Source organism: Manis pentadactyla, chromosome 16, assembly GCF_030020395.1.
Source record: "Manis pentadactyla isolate mManPen7 chromosome 16, mManPen7.hap1, whole genome shotgun sequence".
NCBI classification, from domain to species: Eukaryota; Metazoa; Chordata; class Mammalia; order Pholidota; family Manidae; genus Manis; species Manis pentadactyla.
The window spans coordinates 5,886,045-5,910,230 of NC_080034.1; the positions used below are offsets into that span (position 1 = coordinate 5,886,045).

Consider the following 24,186-nt stretch of genomic DNA (forward strand, 5'->3'; position numbering starts at 1 on the left):
TGTATGTAACAAAATTTACAAGAATATGGAATACTCTGCATTCTTGTACAGGGGGCCATGAAAATCTTCTCTAATGTATGTACTGTTGAAGCAAGTACCCTTTTGTTCCCAAGCATGTGCCCGGCTTCTGACATGACAAGATGCTTCACACTGATTTTGCTCTCCCTACCCCACCCCTGCAATCAGCCATTCTTCACACTTCCTATCATTAGAGAGTGGTGTTACGAACCAGGATCTGGGTGCTGGGTATGTTTGTATTTTGCTTGGTTTTAATGATAGCTCTTTTTATTAATGTTTCTATTGCTCTAACTGATCTCAAAAGATGAAAATTTCTGTAAGATGTATCAAATATATTCATTTTAGTCAAAATCAATTATTTCACTCGTGTAACTCATAAATCAGTGTAATTTTCAAAGATGTATTAAAATTTCCCACAGTTGTACTATAATCAAAAACTTTGCATTTAAAATATTTTAGGAGAGTTTTACACATGTAAGTGTTACTCTTGCAGACTGTGCCCATTACAAAAATATGCTCCTCCTCCTATTTATTGCTTCTAATCCTTAATTCTCTCATTTGTTATTATAATTCTGCTTGTTTGTGTGCATCTCTTGTTACTCTAAACACTGCTTTTCTTACAAATGTTTTGTCTGATTCTGTAAACACAATACAGCTGGCTTTAATCCAACCAGTTTTTTTAAATAAAATATACTCAACCTAATCATAACTACAACTAAGAGATTTCATGTTTTCCTTTCACTTCATTAGTTGCTTGATTTTTATATTTGCATTTATTATTGTTTCCTCTTTCCCGCTGTTTGTACTGGATTGCACAATCATTCGTTTTCCCCCCTACTTAACAGTTACCCTTCCTCTCTCAACCCTATTCCAGTTGTGAAGTTTTACCCATTAACATGTTACCAAGAATGACAACTATTTTCTCAAGCAAGACGCTCTACTGCATCCTTACTGGGACAAGATCTTTAAGATCCTTGTACTTCCCCACCTTACCTCTCCGGACCCTCTCCCCAAAAAGCCTTGAGAGCTTTGCCTTCTGCCCTTCTGCCTCCCCAACTCCCAGGTTTTGGTTGAGGCAGCTCGGAATACTGGGCCACAGGCTAGTACTGACTTCCCTTCACAGCACAGCTCTGTCTGAAAGAGGAGCAAGCTCAGCCTTGAGTGCCTTTAGTCTAATTTGCGCCAAATTATAAATCATAAAGATTTTTTTTTAATCTCAAAGATTTATCAGGTAATGACACTTCTTTACCTAAAATGTCTCGAAAATTTCTAATGAGTGCACTTACTAAAATATTCAAACCCTTCAGATCCAATGACAAGTTTATTTTATGGTCTAGGTCCTGGCTGACCCTCACCAAATTCACCTGATAACATTTCCCCTTTGCTTGCAGCTGCAGCCATAGGGGCCCTTCTTTCTGTTGTTTGAACAGCTAAACTCCTTCCTGCATTGGTAACCTAGCAGCACCTCCTCCCGGCCCGGAAAAGCCATCTCTGTGATCACAGCATGGCTGACTCATTTATTCCTCGCTTAAATGTTCCTCTGCAGAAGAGTTTCTCTGACAGGCAGTCTGAAGGGGCCAAGCTACCACTACCACCCCATTCAATCACCTTTCACCCAGGACTCGTCATTTCACATCTCCCTTGTTCATTATCAGTCTTCGTGCATCAAAATGTTGACTACAGGAGTGCAGGGGTCTTGTCTAAATACTTGGAGTGAGTAAACATGTATAACTGAAAGGCAGTAGGCAACCAGAAGTGTATGTATCAGGTCAAATAACTGTACAAACATTCCTGTACAGGGATGGTAATGTCAACTCTGGCTGCCATGCAGAGCCGTCATACAGTAATTCAAAAGGAATGAATCCGCCAGCTGATACACAAGTAGTCTACTTCACGCATCTGAAAGGCACCGTAAACCTGTATTTGTTGTTTGGACGGTTTGGTTGGGAACTGATATACCTGGACTCCACTCTTACTGTCTTACTTCCTGCTCTTGTTCTAGTGTTTCCATAGTCAATCACTGTTTTCTTCACAGCATATTTTATTGTGCAGCAAGACAAGTCATTCTTCCCCATTTATTCTTCTTTTAAAAGAGTAATTCTGTTGCTCCTCTTGAATATTTACACTTCTAAATAAACTTTAAAATCAACTGGCCAAGTTTCTTAAAATAACAAAGTCCCTAAGATTTTGACTAAAACTGCATTAAATTACCTTAAGTAGCACTGGTATCAAAAAACCAACCAGGAACATACACCATAAAACGTAGATTAGGTTCTTTAGCTACAATTATAAATGGTTTTCAAATCATTAACTACTAGATATTTTAGTTGCTACTGTGAATTAAATTTTTGTCTTTCCAATATATACTCCAATTGATTAGAGGTGAAAATGAAGTAAATTTAATTAATACTATTAGTCTTGTAGCCTGTCATCTTACTCAACTCTTACTTCTAAGGTTTCAGATGACTCTATAATTCAAAAGAAGACAGTATCATCTAAATATAATTTCATTTTCAGATCTTGAGACAGCAATTTTCATATTATAAATTGGTACCACCTCTCTGCAAAAACAATTTTCCAGTACTTTATCAAGAGCATTAAAAACGTTTGTGACCTAGCCCAGACTTTTCCCAGAGACTCATCTTGAGATGCGTTTAGAAACATATAGGCACAGTTGTTCATCAGTGTGTAATATAATAGTGAAAAACAACCTGAAATGGGCTAATGGGTAAATAAACTATGTATATCTGCAGGACAAGCTATTTTTCAATCATTAAAAATCATTTTTAGAAGGCAACCTAATAACAAGGAAAAGTGGTAGGACACACTGTCAGGCGAATATTCAAAATAAGATGGGAAAAAAATCCAACAAGAGCCTAATAATGTAATTTTCTATTTTGTGAGCTTCAAAAAAATTATAAAATCTCCAAGTATACTTGTCTTTTCAAACACATCCTTTACATAAATGTCTAACAGTTCATGTAACTTCTTTTATTATATTTTCACCTTTATACCATTTTGTTTCAAAATTCTCTATAATATGCACATACTTTTTACAACAAATGGGTCAACAGATTATTTATGGAGGAAGAAAAACTCAGTTCAAATCCCAGATTAAGTATTCCTGGTTGCTGGTGCCACGACTTAGCACCGTGCTCACGACTCGTCTGTCCACGAGTCAAAAAGGGTTTGAGTCATTCAAGCCGTGAGAGTCACCCACAACAAAGAAAAATGGCAGCAATATATTTTTTTGAGTTTTCAAGCTCTGGGTATTAATATTGTTATTTATTATTTATTTCAGATTGGTTTTAAACTTAGACCACACCTTACTGTGTCCAGCATACAGTACAGGAGGAAAAACCTTGGAAAATAGTAATCATCCACAACTACCTAACTTGTTTATTAGATAAACCTTCTCTTATAAATAAATCATTGATTTCAGAGATTTACAGACCCTTGTGTTAAGAGATAAAGATAAAGAATTTTCTATTACTCTTCAAAGATTAGAAAAAAGATGTGGCTTAGTGTTCACAAGATGGGAGGAAAAGCTTATGTAAGAAGAATTTACAAAGTAAAATCTACTGGTGTAAAAGTTCTTCTCAGTTTCTCTGACAAAGCTGAACACAAGATGATTTTAAGTAAGGACCCAAAGGATTAATAGGCCAAATTCCACCTAACAGTACCTAAGCTGTTGAATAATGCACTCAAGTGTATTCATTATAAGACATTTTATAAACAATTGCTGCTTCATAACTAGTCCCTGGTGGTAATCTTATTATAAAAGATGGAAAGAATTTTGGTAACTATTACTATTACAGAAATGTCAAATTTTACAGTGTATAAGTCAGTTTTAAGTAATCAACTTACTTTTTCTTCAAAAAATCTCCTTTAAAATTGGGCAAATGTTATTCCTGTTTTAGAGTATGTGATGTGCCTACTGGTATTGCTGCTTGCTTACCTTTCCATTTTCTGATTCCCGTTACAGTATTATTCTAACAAGAATGTAAGCCCAAGAGGATAGGGGTTCTGTTCTGCTCATAGAAGAGTGCCTGGCACATAATCACTGAAATATTTGCTGAATGTATCAATTAATAGATTATCAATTAACACAGTACCAATTAATACATTAATACACTTCTGCTACAGAAAAATGAGTAAGAAGTCAAAACACTGGGAAAAAAAACAATTATAAATCCTCCAAGGCTATTGTAAAAGAGAGAAATACTCTAAGATCTTTATAGTATTCTGATAACAGTATAATGATAATTTCATCTACTACAGCATACAGGAAAGTATTTGTTTATTTGTAGAAGAGTCTGTTTCATATGTGTTACTGTATGAAGAGCATTTAATGTATATTCTTTACAGTTTTATTAAAAACATCTTACTAATGGCCTTCCAAAAAAAAAGTCACTTATGAGTCAAAAATTTAAAAAATGTCAGTATCTGACAAGAAATAATGGTTTATTCAAAGAGAAAAATAGACATAATGGGAAAATAATTTTTCTGTCCGAGGAGATAGGTAGGTAAAATACTTATATAATCCATCCATAAAATGTAATTGTGAATCATTTAAGAATTATAAAATATGCATAAACTTTTTGCTGACAGGATCATATTCAAATTTGTATTTCAGAAACTTGGTGTACATAAAGTAAGATGGAATAAATGCATGCATTTCATAGTTAAAATTATATAATTTTAAAAAAGTAGAATGTTCCTTCCTTTGAACTTCAACGATTATATGAAAAGTACGTATGAGTTTAAAAAAAGGGCTGTTAACTTGTTTTGGTGGGGAGGTCTCATAAAAAGCAAAAGTAAAAAAAAAAAAAAAAGAGAGAGATACGCATACATACAAAAATTCTAAATATGTACATTGAGAGAAGTCTTAGGGACATTTGCTTTAGAATAATTACAACCATTTCACTATTTAAAGAAATGTGTGTTCTTAAAAAACTCACTTCTATGTTATTTACATTAACATTTCTGTGTCTGCTAGTGATATTACAAAGGGAACAAACAGTGATCATAAAATTCTGTTTAAAATGTTCGGGTTAGAAGAGGAATACATCTGATGGTCAAAGCTTTAACTCTGAGCTTAAGATTAAGATGCTCTAATTCTCTCCTCCCTCACTCTACTGAAGTGTAAAAACACAACTATTATCACTAAAATGTAACAAGATTTTAATGAAAGCAACTTTACTAATGCATTAAAATACTCTATTTTTAAAAATAAAGTGGTCACAAGTCAGTATGAATTTATAATAACCACTCATAGAAAAATGCATACTGAGAATTATGGTGAAAACACTACCCACATTAAATCAAATACCAGGTTGTACTATTACTGGTTCCTTTTATTAAAATAATTAACAAGCTCTAATGATAAACTCTAATTCAATGGATACTTTTCAAAGCATATAAATAATCTGTTATCTTACTGTTATATCCATGCTCTAATTTCATCAATATTAAGCTTACCTTTCCTTTTGGTCCAGATTGCTTAAAACATAAAAAAGAAAAAAAATGTAAGAGGCAAGACCTCATTTTTGATATAGCATTGTAGTTTTAGTAAACTGCAGTCAACAGGCAAAACTCTATAATTTATTTTAAACACATTTTATATATATAGTACATACTATGTTTTGAATCTTGTCAGATATGTAAATTGCTCTTCAGTTTTTGTCAATACAGAAAACAATTTATATCTAAACATATCTTAGGAAGAAAAAGGATGTACAAAGGTATGAAAAATTCTTGAAAGAGCTTTATTTAACCAAACATTTGAGGATTTATGTTAGAAAGTAGTTATGTGAATGGTCTTCAGGGAACAATACAATATCCTGAAACTAATAAAAATTTTAGTGTTTCTAATGTGATTATTTGCTTCTGAGTAAGAAAGAATTTTTTTATAAAATTGAAATCTTTACACAAAAGCCTTAAATACAGTATATGGTTTGAGACATGGGAAAGGCCTGGGATTTAAAATTATGGCCTCTAATAAAAAATCCTGTGTATAAAGATCCACCCTTTCCACAGTTCATGGATAATCTAAAAAGCTACCAACACCAATTACTCAAGAGCAAAATTTAAAAACCCTAAATTTAGAATAAAATTCACATCCCAGGGTTATTTCTGTTTATTATTGAAGAAACTAAATATTCAGAACTAAGTGTAAGCAAAACATAGTTTACAAAATTCCCATTATTAACTTTTGTATTCCTATCATGTGGAGTACACAAGTAAATATCAACTTAATCCTAGAAAATCAAGAAAAAGGAAACATGGTAACTTGGTTTTACATAAACAACACTGAAAAGAAACACTTATTGTTAAGAGAAATTTTTAATAGTAAGGAAAGGAATTATTATAAGCCTACATAACTACTGTATTTGAAATTATACCTTTGCTATTAAAAAATGAGATAAGCTGCTTAAAATAAATTTACATTGGATAAATAACAGAAAAATGAGGGAATGTTATCACAACCCTATTAAAGTATGTGAAACAAAATATAACATGAAAATTTAAATATAATCAGTCTTATCATACATATTTATTTCTCATGGAGTTATATTTCCAGGAAAAGTAAAATGAAAACAGAAAGTTAGGTCTAAAGACGTAACCCAGCCATTTCCAACTCTGCATTGTTGTACTCAAGAAGTGAGAAGAGTTTACCACTGTTTTTTAAACTCACCTGTTTAGAGAAAAGAAAATGGGTAGAAGACAGAGTAGCAGTAGTAGAAGAAACAGGTTTGGTTCTTTCCAATAAACCAAGGGAGTTAGGAAGAAAACAAAAAACAAAACAAAAAAATATATACACCCATGTTCATTTCTCTTATCCTTGATAAAAATAAATAAATAAATGCATTTATCATGACATGATATCTAATTTTTAAGTCATGGCATTTCGACAAGATTCCTCAATGTTTTTATTACCAAGTCATGCCCTAGAAAATCTTACATATTAAAAAAAAAAGCTTTTTAAAAATTGGGAAGGAAGCTATTATTACTAATGCTGGACTCTAAAAAACATCAACTTATATTCTTATGGAACTATTATTCCATTCTTGAACTAGTACTATACTAACACTCTTAAAATTAAAAATAAAAGGAAGGAGAAAAGACAGACTGATTCAGGCATCCATGACCTGATTTAGGGCTTCAAAAATTCTTTCAAAGTAGTGCTTTTCCTTAATATTAGATCTTGCTTCTTTGAGGAGCCCATTTTCCCATTGATGAATCATAGGTATATGTATTATTATACATACATATATATATATATATATATATATGTATGTATATATGCTCTTGTAGATGTTCCCCATGGTCCTTATAGATATGATGTGCTTGTTCTCATATCTCACTAAAGAACTAAAAATCATTCAAAATGTAGATCTGATCTACTTTAAAGACACCTCAAGAAGAAAAGAGTGTATGAATTACTGAATGGTGGCATTTCCTTTTAATTTCAAATTAAAGGTTGAGAAAACAAAAAATCAGGAGAAACTGTAAAAGCCAGTTCACCCACATCTGAGGCCTAACAACCGGGCCGACACCACACTAAATAAAACAAAATGTTTGGTCACAACCACCTTCAGAGAACCATCTCCCTTCACGCCTCAGGTGTGATTTCTACTGCACGGAGTGTCCTCTTCCAGCTCGCACACAGCTTCAGTACCTCCTATGTGAATTTTTCACAGCTTCCTTCTCTGTGAATCGTCCTACACATACACTGTATACATCTACTAACTGCACTTACCACCTAAGCATTTGTTTTCTTGTCTTTCTGTCCTCTATCCTAATCAAACTTGAGCTTCCAGCAGGAGTCTGCCATATTCATCTCTGACTACTCTGTCCCTCATCTATGCCTGGTCTGTAGTATAAGATCACTCACTGTTTATGAAGGAAGAAAACTGCCATCTTTTTAAAGACAGTCACATTGTAGTAGGAAAAAGAAATGTTTATTCTATAAATAAGAGACAAGCATCTGCAGAATCTGTCCTGCTGACATGACTCTTCATGGTTTTCTTACTGCCTTAGTTGTTCTTACCAAGTATTTTCACACAGCACTGTTCCCTTACATGCAAATTAATTCAGGTTTTTTAAAAAAAGAAACAATATTTTACTATTAATTATCACTTCCTATTAATTAACAGAATCTAATCTTTTAAGCAGATGAGCAATGATACACATGCATGTACTATATGTGCCGAGACCCTAGGGTAAAATAAAACAAAAACCAATTTCCAGGCTGGAATCAGTTTTTAACATTACCAATGAGGAAAGGAGGGATGGGAAGAACAGGTCACAGTGCAAACAATTCCAAACTACTAAATAACTTCCAAGGCAATAATAATTTTAGTTGTAGGATATATCACTTGATTGCAAGTTATAAATTAGTATTTCAACTTGGACCACGTTTTTAGAATATCAACAAGACACCTACATCAACAATGGATTCTATAAATGTGAGCAGTGTGTGAGAAACAGTGTGTGTCCCCCAACCCAATTAACTCTTTTATTATTTATTCTCATGTTTGTCCCGCATGCAGGCCAGAGAACCTGACTGCTTCTGTATTTTACAGAAAGGCAGCCCTATTTTTTGGTATATGCAGTAGTTTCTTTCCCTTTTTAGTTGTATTTCTCAAATATCTTACAAGAAAACTATAATAGTATATTTAAGCAAAAGAAAGGTCTTCCTATCCTAAAGTATAAGAAAGATTTAAGATTTTTAAGTAAAAAATCTACATGATAGCAAATCTATGTAAATAGCAAATATAGCAAGGGTTTTTAAGAGTTAGGACACATTTTGTGAATGAGCAGCATCGTAGATTGCCATTTTTAAAAAAACGAAGAACAGCATCTAGCATATATACCAAATTTTCTAATCTTATTAGATATAAAAAATTTTATGCAACTATTCATAAGAAATAGATTATTATTATTTATGTAATTGTTGGAGCTTAAGAATTTCTTAGTCAACTGAAACTGACTCAAAATGGAAATTCAGCTTAAATTCTGAGGTTCAAGTAGTAGTTTCACATCAATGAGAACATGCAAATCTAATAAAGCAATATTTTCTCAAGCGTTTAAAAGTAATAATGCGATTTATTTTGAAAATATGGTAATTTGAAAAAGGTAGTAACTGTAGTTTTACTCACACTTCTCTATCCAATGTTGTAAAATATCAGCCTAATTTAACCAGGATATAATAAAAATAGCATGAATGTTACTTAAAAAGTCTCTACTTGCAGAATGTATTTATTCACAAGCAGATATAAGAATAAAATTCTTGGACATGAATTATTTCAGAGACATGAATCTCTCTTTATAATGGAAACACAATAAAGTTCCACAAATAAAAACAAACAGTTAAATACTCCTATTAACAAGGATGGTTTGTATACACTGAACAAAGGTAACTGGAATCCTTACCTTTGGGCTGCAGTTCTTACTATTGGTATCTGAGCATTAGCATGATGAAAACGTCTGCCATGAACCACAGTTCCAGAACATAATGGCGCACTTTGTCTGTTCTCACTGCAGATGCAAGAAACAAGAATGATCTGAACAGAAGAAAATTACATACACATATGCCAAATAAATCTTTTAAAACACAAGCACATGTATAAAAAACCTTTACTTTAAAGATACGTTTATGGATTAACCCATTGGCCTTGTTACTCTGCCCACCAGGAGTTACCCACATTGTGCATTTGTGTCTGAAATTTTTCCGATACAGTTCATGAAAGAAAATAGAGAGGACACTAGAATATAAATAAAGAATTCTAAATGAATATTTTACAAATAAGACTTCCTATATATATTTGGATATATCTTCTCTCCTTATTCTCTACTTAGGGACTATCTATAACAAAGGTTTTAAACTATGAGTATTACAGTTTTCTTGTATGCCAAAATAAATATAAAAATACGTTATTGTTAAAAAAAACAGAGGTCCTAAATTCTACTGGTTCTGCCAATGACTCGAAAAAGTGACCTTGTTTTTGCTATACTTCGTTATCTATAAATTGACAAAATAGAAATGAAATAATTTCCAATCCTTTTTCTGAGAGATTTAACAGCCCAATATCAGTAACAGTGGCTCACTCTGAAAAGTCCCTCACTGAGATAATCCTGGTAAGCACCCCCTGAGGAAGGCACCCCACACCTCCAGCGCACAGCCTTCTAGTACTTCAAGTACTAGAGATCTTTAAGGACGCCCAAGATCTCACTACCTGTACCCAAGTAAGTTCATTGTAAGAAAGCCTGCGGACATTCTTGGGAAGTAACAAAATCACTGCTGCAACTCTACCCTTGGGAGTCAGGGGATCCGCACCCTGGGGCTGGTCCATCTCCCGGCCCTGCAGATAGTGAAAAGCAAAGGCATAGGTTGGGCCAACTGGCCACAAAGGCAGCTAGTCTGGGGTATTAAACCCTTTATCTTTTCTGTCGAGTGTGTGTGGTCGAGCGCCTATACCTCAATTTCTTACTGTTGCTCAACATGTTAAGTCCAGTTGGGTTGCCTTTCAAAGGCTTTAAACTCTCAGTCTTGTTTCGTCTTGCACATGTCTTCCAGGGATCACCAGAACTAGTAGGAACAATGTCAGACTGACGATTTAACTGTGAAAAGATCCATAAATGTTAGAGTCAGTCAATGTCACAATATGAAACTTACCTGAAAACCCACTTACTAAACAGTAGTAAAAATGTATCAGCTACTGGGGATGGGGGAGAGGGAGGGCACTGGCAAGGGTCTGAGAGTAATTCCACCGAATGAACACAAATATTTGTAGGAACACTAATGTTGATATTACTTTCTTTTCTATCTCCAAAGATATTTTTGAGAAAATTTTAGAGAAAAACAGAAGGGATGAGGGTAGTAGGTCTTAGGATAGCTCTTTCCTGAAAGTAAAAGATAAACATTCCCTTGCTTAAAAGGTACTGCTATCAACAGCACGGTATAGCCAAATACAGCAGAAAGCTGTCCTTTCACTGGCATAAAAACTTACACACAAGCCAGAAATCTAATGTCTTCATACTTTCACAGTCACACGTGGTAACGTCTGTGTATCAATATCAAGCACTATGGCAATGGAATGGCCCATTCCTTGGGAAGTTCTCAACAAGGAAACCCACTCTTATTACATTCATTAAGAACAAGACATTTAAAAGCTGCTTTCAGACTTATTGGGACAAAGGTCCTAAGTTCTTAGTGACCAATTACCCAAAACATCCAAAAATTCATCCTTATCTAATTCTATTTTTCAAACAATAACCAAACTTTTATTTTCTGTTTTACTCTCTCAAGAGAATATGGGCATAAGAAGATAGCGACTTGGCTTCCCCACCCCCAAACATGATCCCCACTGAAACCTAACGGTTTCTTAAAAAAATACCTCCCACAAAGAAATTCCTCCTGAGGACAGAGTTCTGTACCATTCTTGTTTTTCCGCCTATCTGTATTTCAAAATTCTAAGACCTATTTTTGATAAGCTGCTTATCAGTTCCTCCTCCTGGAGACATTAGTTAGCAATCTTTAACAGCCGTGTATTTCAGACATGTCCACTTTTGGTAATGACAGATTAGTAATAAAGATCAATTTTCCCATCTGTAAGTCCGTGGAGAGGAAATCCCGGGGCAAAAAAACCTCTAAAAATTGAAATCAAAGGGAGGAATAAAGCTTAAAACCCGTTTATTGCTTATAAAAGGCAGTCCGCCACCGTCTCTCTCTCCGCTCCTCTGGACGAAGCAAGCCAGCCAACCAGCTCCGCCCCTTAGACTGTTAGGTTCTACAGGCGCTCGGTTGCCCAGGTAATTACCGTGTGACCTCAAGATGAACTCTCCACCCCCGAAGATATGCAAATGAACCAAAGCCACGCGAGATAATCTGAAAATGTTACAATTTTACCCACACCGTCCCTCTACTCTCTGGAAATAGCTAGAAAAGGTGTGTAAAATACAAAAAAAAAAAAAAAATCTGAGGGCTACCGATACAGAGGCAGTGGAGAATTAAAAATTAGTATCAGGGACAAGATACTCAGAGATCTAAGCCCAGATGTGTATTTTTCCCTGGGGCATCTGTTGCTTCCAGAAGATGTAGTTGAGAGGAGAGAAGGTAAACTGAACTTCCAACAGACTCAGAAGTAACTAGGGAGAAAAAAAGTGGAGTTGAATATCCGCGAAGTTTGAAGAGCCTTGAAAATACTCAAAATTTGACTAGGATTATAGCCTATGAATAAGGGCAAATCAGAACTATAACAGCCCTCGCAGACACTGAAATCTAGCTTTTCCAATCACCTCAATCTCCAGTTCAATTAAGGTCTCAAATTTTGGAGTAAATCAGAATTAACTGGATGGTTTATTAAAACAAATTGCTGTGTCTGATCGTTACAGTTTATTCTGATTCAGGAGGTCTGGGGTGGGCCTGAGAATTTGCATTTCTAGCAAGTCCTCAGGGGATGTTGCTACTGGAGATTGGGGTCACATTTGGCGAACCATTGAATGAAGGTGATCTGAGGTTGCTAATGCTCCTAATCACTAGCCAGAAGTAGACATATACCCTTTAGAGGATGATAGTATCATCTTAGGCCTCAAATTATCTCTGATTTTTCATATGCAGTATCTACCATTCATAAGCAGACTCATGAAGAAATGAAACAATGTGCTCAAAACCAAGAGCAACAACTGGTAACAGAACTATAGGAATAAACATAATGGAGCCAATAGACTCTTTCATAATTTCTGTTAGTATTTGGCAACCCTTTTTCACAGAAAGCATAGTGTGATTGTGGAAAGATAACAATTTAGGTATCAAACAAAACAATTTGTTTTGGCTTTTTAGCCAAGTAACTTTCCTTGTAATCATGGGGTTATTTTCACTTGTATTAACAAAGATAAACAAAAATGCCTACCCCAGGAATTCAGTAACTATTAGTTCCCACTCAGCTAGAAACACAGATTATCTCCAATTAGAAAGCCCAGAAATTATTTTATCATCAACAATTGGTCATTAAGTTGAATTCAGCTGAGAAAAATTAGGCTTATCCAGCATCCAGTTGCTCGCTGTGACCTCAGCCTATTCCCATGCTATTTTTTTAAAAATGCCCCAAGTCAATGTTCTCAAAGTGTGGCACTAGACCAGGAGCAGCAGCATCCTTTGGGAACACCTTAGAATGCCAATTACCAGGTCCTACTTCAGAGCTCCTCAATCAGAAACTCTGGGAAGGGGTCTAGCAATCTGTTTCATCAAACCTTCCAAGTGATTCTTCTGTAAATAAACACTGGAAAGCCACTGCTCTATGGTGATTTTGATATATACTCTGTTAAGAATCTAAGAATCAAAAAGTTTCCATGAAAGATGGTCATATAATTTCATCCCTTTCTATACAGGTAATCACAACAACTAATATTTATTGAGTGCTTAGTATGAATAGGCATTATGCTAAGTACTTTAGAGTTAGTATTTCACTTAATCTTCATTTTTATGCATTTCAGTAGCTCTTCAGGTTGGGAGTCCACAGTCACACCTAAAACATCAGGTCAGTTACTTGATGCTGAGGAGTGACAGAATCAATCCATTCCAATTCCCACTGCAGTTCTCCTTCCTCAACAAAATATCTCCAACCATTATGTTATTTAAATTTTATTGAAACCCTATCCCTTTGTTATAAAGATCACTGAGCTTAAAAAAGCAAGGTAACTTGTCCAAACTAGGCAAATGGATTTGAACATAAGCTGGTCTGACTCTAAAGCTTCTACACTGCATGAGGAATTTTTTAATTCTTGTAGAAACAGAACTACTGATTATTAACAAGAAGCAAAAACAATGTTATCCCAAAAAAAGACTCAAAATCATTAGGATGCAGGATACCTCAAAATCAAAGGAACTGTATTAAATATTCCTTTATCTAAATGTAAAAAGTTAATTCTTCCTCTTAAGAATTGGGTCAAGCCAAAATTATCTCACTGGATACACAGGCATGTAACTCAGCCAATTCAACAATATTTCTGATTAAGTGCTTACACATTTTCAAAAAATTTTTTCAGAAGGCATTTGGGCATGATAGAGAACATGAAGCTCATCATGAAGCGAGAGGGTCTGCATATGCCAAATTCTTAAATTTATCTATTCTGTTGCCTATAGGTTACTATCAAAAGCTATATATATTTTAGTCAGCAAAAAAACACCCAGTACTTCTACCTATGTCAGATAACTGTATCTCATGAAAAATATTTATGATATTGTCAAATTGTCTTTGAAAAGGTTCCTTACAATCTGTTACACTAAGAATTTAGCTGTGTGTCATGGGGGATGGAGGCAGGAGGTAGACACTCACACTATAGGGGGAGCATAGTATGTACATTTGTAAGATTTTATCACACAATTATAAACCTATAGGACGCAATTCTAGCTACCAGAAAATTAAGAGATAACTGTTGAATTAAGTACAACACATAAATTATTTTAGATGCCTGACACATCTACTTCTCTCTGCCTAATTGATAACTTTTATTTTCCTTCATTTTCTTTGTGCTTTTAACTTGGTAGTCAACATCAAACTTGCACTGTGTGGATTACATAATTCTCCAAGCAATCCTATGAACTGGATACAGGCCAAAAATCTGATATTCTGCCTGATTAAAACTACTTTATAATATACCACATAATCAAAAAAGCTGTATGTTTGTTTCAATTAATTATCAACTGACAGTTACTAGAAATTAAACTGCATAGGAACAAGACACTAGTTTGTTTTCCTCTCTCACATCTAGAACACTGTGCCCCCTTAATATGTATTTGCTGCATGAATGAATATTTCATTGGGACTGTTAGATGTACAAAAATTAGTAACATGTAGTATCTTCCATACAAACGTAAGACACATCAGTCAATTAAAAAGCAAGTATTCAGGAAATTTAGCACCTAAGAACTTCAGCTAATAAAATAACTTTAAAAATCTACTCAACAATTAAGAGACATTGAAACTGTATGCTAAAGGCATTTAAACTCTTAAAAACAAAATGGAAACTAGTTTTTAAAGAAAAAACTATAGATGCTATGGAAAAAAAACAAAATTCGAAAGAGAACCAATAGAAGTTCTACAATTGTTAAAGGTCACTGAAATTTTTTAAGAAATGGATGGATTAAATAGCAGATTAAATACAGCTGAAGATAAAAGTTAGTGAATTGGAAGACAAAGCTGAGGACATTACTTAAAATATGATACGCAGATGATTTCTCTCCGCCCTCTATCCTTTTTTTCTTTTGTTTTCCTTTTATATATAAAATGCAGGTTAAGAGATATTAAAAAAACAATGGTATTATTATGTTTAATAAAAGTACAAGAAGAATGTGGAGAGGCAATATTAACAGAGATAATGACTAAAATTATTTCAGAATTAATGAAAGACATGCATCTTATCTAAAGAGGCATGATGAAACTGTTGAAGCCCAAAGGCAGAGATCATTCTGTGAATCACAAGGGGAAAGAAAACTAAGACACCCTGAACCAACACAAAGGCTTTTTCTCTTAATTCCACGCTCATTTTCAAATGGAGAAAAGGGGCTACATTAGTTTAAAATAATGATCCATATGGACTTATTTATTATTCACAAGCCATTAAAAAGCCAGGGATATGTAAACCTCTGGGATACAAAAAAGACTTTCTAAAGGACAAACAGACATGGATAGTTTTAAGGAAATCAACTCCTAAATCCTCAATATACATTTTCACAATTTCTTAAAACTGATTTACTTTAAAACTCATATGTAGGAAAGGCATCCTAAATATCTCCTTTCCCATCTCCCCTTTCACAACAGACATTTTCCACTTTACAGAAGAAAGATATAATTTTCACATATTAAATCTAAAAACCTGCTGAAATTAATAACTGGAACCTCTTGGTTCATGACACAGTAGTAGGACTTCATGTCTTTCTGTGTTTTATATATATTTCTGCTAAAGGTGAATCACAGGTTAGACACTGGGTGTTCTGGACCACAGTAGGATTTTCTTAATTCAACTATACTAAAAAATGGGAAAGCAAAAGTGATGAAAATTTTCATTCACTAACTTTGTATCTTCTACTCCAATTGTTATCAAGAAAAGCATTATCCCAAGGAGAAAATCAAGTGAGAACAACTCAAAGAAAGCATGAGCTTAAAGGAAAAAGGACCAAAATCTGCTGTGCCTTCTTACCAGGTAAACACAAGTCTGTTGAAACCAAGGCCATATTTTTCTACATTAGAATTCTGAACTGAAATGGTTGTCATGAAGATGCAAATTAACATGCATATTTGAATTGAAAACAGGTTATAGATAAAGGCAAAAAAATACAAAATGTTTTATTAAAATTATTGTATTAAGAAAGGCATCCTGAAATTTACAAGATTTCAATTTTTCCCATTATATCTGAAAGTATCTGGTAAAATAAACAAATAAATGTAACAAACATAATTACTTGCCACTCATTAATTAAGTCTTGATAAGCCATTTTAGAATATTCTCCCCAATTTCAGAAAGCCAGTGACTCAAATGACTACATTACAAATTATTTTTAACTTTTAAATGTTACATTCAATATGTGAATTTTGGCAGTTAATAAAAAAGGAAAAACTGAATGATAATGCTAGACTAAAATTCTTTCCATATCTATCCATTTATTGTATGACCAAGATTTCTCAGCACTTGTATCTAAAAAAAGTTTAAAAGGAAAATGCTGCTGAAAACTTTATTCTAGTAATAAATAATATTCATGAATACATGAACCAAATGAATAAAAAAGGAAAAATCGACACCATCCATTTTAAGAAATACACTACCAATATAATTCTACACAATAGGCTTAATTATTATAAAACTCCATAATTTATTTTTGGATTAAATGTTTATTAATAATTATAATGATAACTCAATCCAGTAAAATAAAACTAATGCTTAGACCCTTAGTGACAGAAATGGTTTTTAATGTAAAACTTCAGTGAATGTATATCTTTTTATTACAGTAAAGTATAATAAGGTAATTAAAAGAATTTCAATTGCATAAAAATATATCATATGAAATTAAAATATGTGCATGAAAAATATGTACACAAAGTTAAAATGTGTGGGAAAATTAAACAGAAATATGAACGTAAGGAGAAAAAGGCCCAATATAAAATTTCCAACTGTTAAAGAGTACATGTATTTTAAAAATAGACGATACTGAGTACCAAATCAGAAAGATTTTTACAGACCACCAAATGCACGTAAGTGCAGTGTAAGTTTTATTTTAAAGTATCAACACTAACATCCTTAAAAATGTGTAGTAAGGCATTTTTTTAATAAAAAGCCAGGGGCATCTGTACACCAGACAACCCCCAAGAACTGAAGGCCAATGTCAAAGAAGTTAGTAATGGAAAACACATTTCCTTTTTCCTTGAAAAGGTCACTGTTTTTCTGTTCACCTAAAGAACACCTGAACAGTAATAATCTAAGGAATCAAAACTTCCAGTGTTTTCTTGAAAAACTTCAAAGTTTTTCAGTGAGAGCAACTTTATAAAGAAAAACTTTAGAATACTAAGAAAAGAACTTCAAATTCTATAAATCCCCTTAAATTATTAAAAAAATAGAGATGTTGTGGAAGAAAAAACCCCCACAAATATGGAGGGAAAAGTAAATTTAGAAGTCCCTAAAATACTATTCAACTGTAAGTACAGGAAATATGTGAAGAAGGTGCTATGTCAGATTGGCAAAAACTTAAGTTTGACCATATTACTCTGGGTTACAGGGAAGAAGGAACTCCAGTTCCTAGTAAATAAATTACTAGTAGGAATAGGAAATGCTAACTCCTATGAATGAGTCACTTGGCAATATCTAACAAAATTACATGTAAACTTACCCTCTGAAATAGCAACTGAAATACTCGGGATCTATGCTACAAATATACTGCAAAGATATTTAAAGTTACAAACAGCCTTTATTAATGTACTCCTTACAACAGCAAGACTGAGAAAAACCTATGCTCACCAACAGGGGATCAACTGAGTATCTATAGTACATTCATTCACCAGAGTACAAAAAAAGAGATGATGAAGATCTCTAAAAACTGGCTGTGGAGTGATCTTCAGACTACACTGTTAAGTAACAAGATCAAGGTGCCAAGCAATGTAGACAGTTTCTCCCCTAAGGGTGGTATGAAAGGCTAAGCTGTATGATTTTTAAAACAGGTTGCCTTGTAGGTGAAAGAGAAAGGGATAGTGGGAATCAGGACAAAAGCTAGACTTCTCTGAATAAAAATTATTTTGTAGATTTGACTTGGGAGTCATGTAAAAATTTTTGCATAATTGTACAGCAAATAATTTTTTTAAAGCAATTCTTCAAAATAAAATACAAAGTCAAAAAATAAATAAACCAAACTCTCATCCAGCTGGTGGAATTACTAACCAGGAATAAAAAATTTCACCTGACTTTAAAACACAGTAATTTAAATATACATTCCTAGTGGGACAGACCTGGTGGTGTTGCCACCAGCAACAATCAAACAGGACAAAAAGTTTTTAAGTCATTTTCCTAGTACTCACACTTGTATTGGTATTGTGAAATTCATTTATGTACTGGGACAAAGCAAATTAGCAACTAAGTTATCATTAGGAACCAAACCACCAAACTCAAAAGCCATAAAAGAAAAAAAGATACATTTGACAACAAAAGAAAATACATTTTCTCCAAGGCACTAACCACCAAAAGAATAGTGAAAAAAAAATGGTTTAAACTATTAGCAACTACTGTCACAGCAACAGGTGAGTTTCTCCAAAATACTGCTTTAATTCATCAAACCTAGAGAAACCATTGTGAGATGCATTATTATATATATTAACATGCAAAAATTAAATCATATCATGCCATCATTATAAGATGCATCTATACAGATTTCAGAGATGTCAATGTGAAAAAATGTGTCTTAGACTCAATACAAAAAGAAATTCTGTGAACCAATAATATTCTAAAGACAAATGGAAAAATGGGCAAAGAATATTAAAAGACAATTATCAAAAGTAAATGACCACACATGTGAAAAGGTGTAACCACACTCATAATAAAAGATATGCAAATTAAGACTACATTGAGATATTGTTTTATTTTTTACTGGCAAAGATCAAAATGTTGATAACACTGTGACACAAGTTTGGGGAAACAGGCATGCTCAGACATTGCTGGTAAAAGTGTCAGGTATAAAACAACTAGAAATGTACCTGTACTGATACAGCGGATTTATTTCTAGGAATCCATCCTACAAATAGTAAGCCTGCATGTGTGCAAAATAACCCATACAGAAGGCTAATTGATTTAACATTATTTATGAGAAAAAGAAAATATCAATACACCATGAATATCCTTCAATTGGGTGGCACTGGATAATTATGGTACAGCATGCAATGGAATACTATGCACTCGTATATTAAGTGAAAAAAAATAAGAGTAGAAAAAGCATGTATTATAGTGTATGCTACCAATTGTGTTAAGTATAAGGGTTGGGGCAAAAATACACATTTTCTTTGTAATATATAAAATACCTCTGATGGGTTAAACAAGAAATTGGGAATGCCATTTTTGTCTCTGGAGTAGGGGAATGGGTGGCTGGGACTTGCATAAAAATCTTCTGAGTTTTTGCTATATAACCTAAAAAATTTTTTTTTAATTAAAAAAGCAACACTTGCCTTTTTTCCTTTTGAGGTCTCAGAATCCTCATCTTCATCTACACTGAGTAGATTTGCCTCACTACATAGAAAATAAGGGGGAAAAAAACTTAAGTTGCAATTAAAATCCACACATAAAATTCAGTTTTACCCTCTTTGCTCCCCTAATTCAGGGATCAGCAAACTTTTTCTGTAAGGGGCCACAGAGTAAATTTTTTAAGCTTTGCTGGCCATATGGTTTTCATTTCAACTATCCATTTTTGCTGCTGTAGTATGAAACCAGCCACAGGCTATACGTGTGCATGTGCTCCAATAAAACAATTAACAAAACCCAGTAATGGGACAGATTGGCCCACAGGCCATAGTTTGTTGATCCCTGCCATAAATGAACACATACTTTTTATTTTCTTAGCTATGGGTTTCATATATAGTCACTCATTTTTCCTTTGTCTTGGATTTTAAATTAGGGGAAAAGGATAGAGAAGCAAAACAGAGAAAGAACAAACTGGTAAGAAAACCTTAGCTAAGGAAAAGAAGGTAATTCCAATGTTATTACCACAGTAAAACAGTTACCTGTCTGCCACTCCTGGAGAATTTCAACCCTTCACTGAAAATCATTGGCCTGATATTCTAACAGACTGAATCTACCAACTTCATGTTAATCTCAACACGTTCAAAAGGATAAAGACCCTGAGGATCCACTTACAATGATGAACCAGAGAGTACAATTCGAAAATGAAACACTGAACAGATAGCATCTTAAAAGACAGTTTTTTTTTTTTCACATAACCACAACAAATCCTCTAAGTAAAAAATTAAAAAAACCTTCTGAAGACCAATTCTGTTAAGCTATTTTTAGTAAAATCCTAGACATTTATAATAAATGTAAGATGTTTGTTCCATTACCGTTTATATACATCACAACTTTTTTAATGCTAATAATTCTCTCCTTCCATTTTACAAAAATGTTTAAAAGGTGGCATACTTTCTATTCAATTTGAGATTTAATACTAATTTTCAAAACTACATAAATACTAAATGTTTGTAACCAAAAATAATTTTAAATTAAAAAATAAAGAAATGAAAGAAGACCATAAAATACCAATTTTAAGTGAGAAACTTAATAGTTCAAAGCTCTCCAAGTAAAATTTCACTTCAGTTCAACATCTCACAGGGGAAGGCACGTGAACGATGAGCGGAGCTGGTGCCCAGACAGAGACGAAGCACATGCCGTATCTGGCCAGTACACTCTGAATGACTTCCGTGAAATTTCTAAAACATGTACTTGTAGTTTTGGTAGAACTTAGCATACATGTATATCTATATATATATATAGTCTCTTAATTTGCTTTTGCTCTGGCCTGTGGAAAATGGAGCAATAAGCCAATAAACTGATAGCAATGCTGAATTTGTAATACAAATCTCACTATAGGCAAATGATCTATTAAAACTGTTATTTAAAATTTTACATAGCAGTCATTCCACTTATGTTAACAAAGTGTAATGAACACTTTGCTTAACTTCTGTCTGGGTCAACACCTGTGCTTATCATTTATAGTGTTTCTGCCTTCTCTGGTGGGAATCTTGATCTACAATGAATATGGTTTGGGGAGTGAAGAAAGATACCACAGGACTTAAGACTTTTATGCAAAATTCAGGGGTCTTAATCTGGGTTCACTTACCATGATAAAATGGTTTTTTTAATCAGAGCCTGAACAGAATGCCATTATATACATATTTTAAAACAACAATTTCTATAATTGGAATTCTGTAGAATGACTGATCTTTAATCATAAGGTCACACGTATTACCATGTACATATTTATACATTTCAAAAGATGGCGAAATACAACAGCAAGAGTACTCACCAGTGAAGAATTCCTTTTTTCCTTAATGCTACTATAAAAGAGTTCAGTGCTTTCTTAAGTAAATACCATACGCTTAAAAATATTTCCATAAAATAGAAATTGTTTTTCTAAAGAAAAATTTCATCCTCATAAAACATCTGAGTGAAAAAAAATTCTTACTCTTTATCTGTATCTCCTTCACTTTCTTCTCCATGATCAAAGCTCCAATTATTTTTAAAACCTCCGTCTGTCTTAGATTCTGATCTAGCCAAAGCTGAAATAAAAACAGAGATAAGTATTCATTTATTTTTGCAAATTTACAGTTGTCCATATCTGAGTTTGCTAAGAAAAGAGCTCAAATTAGTAAGATATAATGAAAATTGGGGGTGGAGGGTAGAGGATGGAGCACATGAATATGTAGGAAATATATAAAAATCAGCCCTGTATCTCCATATTTGGTCACTGATTCTAGATATTAGTACTTCTTAGTTTACTTGACTTTTTTGTGAGAACTCTATCTAGATAACTAGCCTGTTCTCTACCTCAATCATCTCTGCGTCTTGACAGAAGAGAAACCCACATTTTCTGTCGGCAGTACAGTGACTTTGATATCCAGAAAAACACTCTAGATCAGAACACCAAACATGCTCATTCTGAGTTTTAAAAATTTTGTAAGTGCATGGCTGAAATCCCCTGAAGTCATAAACCAGAAAGTGGGAACACAGAAAGAGAAACGAAGCCAGCATTTGTCCAGGAGCCATGTGACAATCATCTGGTGGCTCAGAGCCTCAGCTTTAGGAAGATCAAGGGGCGCCCCAACATGAAAGGTCAGACTGGAGACCAGAAAACCTGAAGGGTGGCACTCAAAATGGGTGAACTAGGTAAAAAAGAAAAAAAAAGGAAAAAAAAACTTCACTGAGGAGAGACAGTGGGAATAGTTATAATATCACAACCTTGCTCTGGATTTTTGGGTTGAAACTAAGCTAAATAAAGTGTATCCACCACATGGTTAGGGATTCCTAACTATAAACACAATTATTCAAGTTTGGGATCAGAATTTTTATAACCTACATGGCCCAGAAAAGCCAACAATTAAAACAGTCTCACAACTACCAAACATTTAAAGAAGAGTTAATACCTATCCTTCTCAAAGTATTCCAAAAAATAGAACAGGAAGGAATGGTTCCAAACCAGACAAGGGTACTACAAAAAAAAGAAAATACAGACCAATATCCCTGATAAACATAGACACAAAAATCCTCAACAAAATATTAGTAAACCAAATTTAAAAATACATTAAAAGGATCATTCAACACCATCAAGTGGGCTTTATTCCAGGAATGCAAAGATGCCTCAATATTCACAAATTAATCAAAATGATACACAACATTCACAAACTGAAGGATAAAAACCAAATAACCATCTCAACAGATACAGAAAAAACATTTGACAAGATTCAAAATCCATTAGTGATGAAAAAGAAACTCTCAACAAAGTGGGTTTAGAGGGACCATAATTTATAATAAAAACTGTACATAACAAACCCACAGCCAACATCACACTCCAAGATGAGGAACAAGACAGGGATGCCCACTCTCCCCACTTTTATGCAGCATAGCACTGGAGGTCCTAGCCATGGAAAACAGGTTAAAAAAAAAAAGAAAGAAAGAAAAGGCATCCAAACCAGGAAGTCAGAAGTAAATCTGTCACTATCTACACATGACATGATACTATGGGTAGAAAACCCAAAAGACTCCACCAAAAAACTGTTAGAATTAAAAAATGAATTCACTGAAGGTACAGGATACAAAATCAACATCCAGAAATCTGTTGCATTTCTATACACTAATAACAAAGTAGCCAGAAGAGAAATTAAGAAAACAATCCCACTCACAGTTGCATCAAAAGAATGAAATACCTAGGAATAAATTTAACAAAGGAGGTGAAAGACCCTGTACTCTGAAAGCTGTAAGACTCTGATGAAAGGAAAAAACAACAGAAATAAACGTGAAGATAATCATGGACTGGAAGAATTAATATTGTTAAAATGCTTATACCACCCAAAACAATCTATAGATTCAATGTAACCCCTATCAAAATACCGGTATTTTTCATAGAACTAGAACAAATAATCCTGAAATTTGTATGAAACCACAAAAGACCCTGAATAGCAGAAGTAATCTGGAGAAAGAACAACAAAGCTAGAGGTTTCACAATCTCAGCTTTAAGCTATATTACAAAGCTACAGTGATTAAAACAGTATGATACTGATACAACAACAGACACATAGATCAATGGAACAGATTAGAGCTCCAAATAGGCCCACACTTATATGGTTAACCTATCACAAGGATGCAAGAATATGCAATGGGGCAAAGACAATCTCTTCAATAAATGCTGTTAAAAAAACTGGACAGCACATGCAAAAGAATGAAACTGGGATCACTTTCTTACCGCACACACAAAAATAAACTAAAAATGGATTAAAGATCTAAACTGAACACTTGAAACCATAAAACTCCTAAAAGAAACAATCAGTGACCTATTGGACAGCCATAGCAATATAGTTCTGGATTGTCTCCTTAGGCAAGGGAAATGAAAGCAATAAACTTTTAGAACTACATAAATCTAAAAAG

General features: G+C 33.7%; 1 protein-coding gene across 6 annotated transcripts in view; it reads right to left on the bottom strand.

Annotated features, from left to right (window-relative positions):
- SENP6 (SUMO specific peptidase 6) overlaps positions 1–24,186 on the bottom strand; it is a 115,635-nt gene that overhangs the window by 68,065 nt on the left and 23,384 nt on the right. For 3 of the 6 annotated variants that reach the window (XM_057494333.1, XM_057494331.1, XM_057494336.1), the window contains exons 2-6: positions 21,731–21,824; positions 19,725–19,785; positions 10,502–10,644; positions 9,457–9,561; positions 5,500–5,520 (exon numbers count right to left, since the gene is read on the bottom strand). In XM_057494333.1, the coding sequence (XP_057350316.1) occupies positions 5,500–5,520; positions 9,457–9,561; positions 10,502–10,644; positions 19,725–19,785; positions 21,731–21,824 (424 nt within the window). Of the gene's footprint in view, positions 1–5,499; positions 5,521–9,456; positions 9,562–10,501; positions 10,647–19,724; positions 19,786–21,730; positions 21,825–24,186 lie in introns of all 6 variants that reach the window. The other 3 variants (XM_057494334.1, XM_057494335.1, XM_057494332.1) reach the window with 2 other exon arrangements.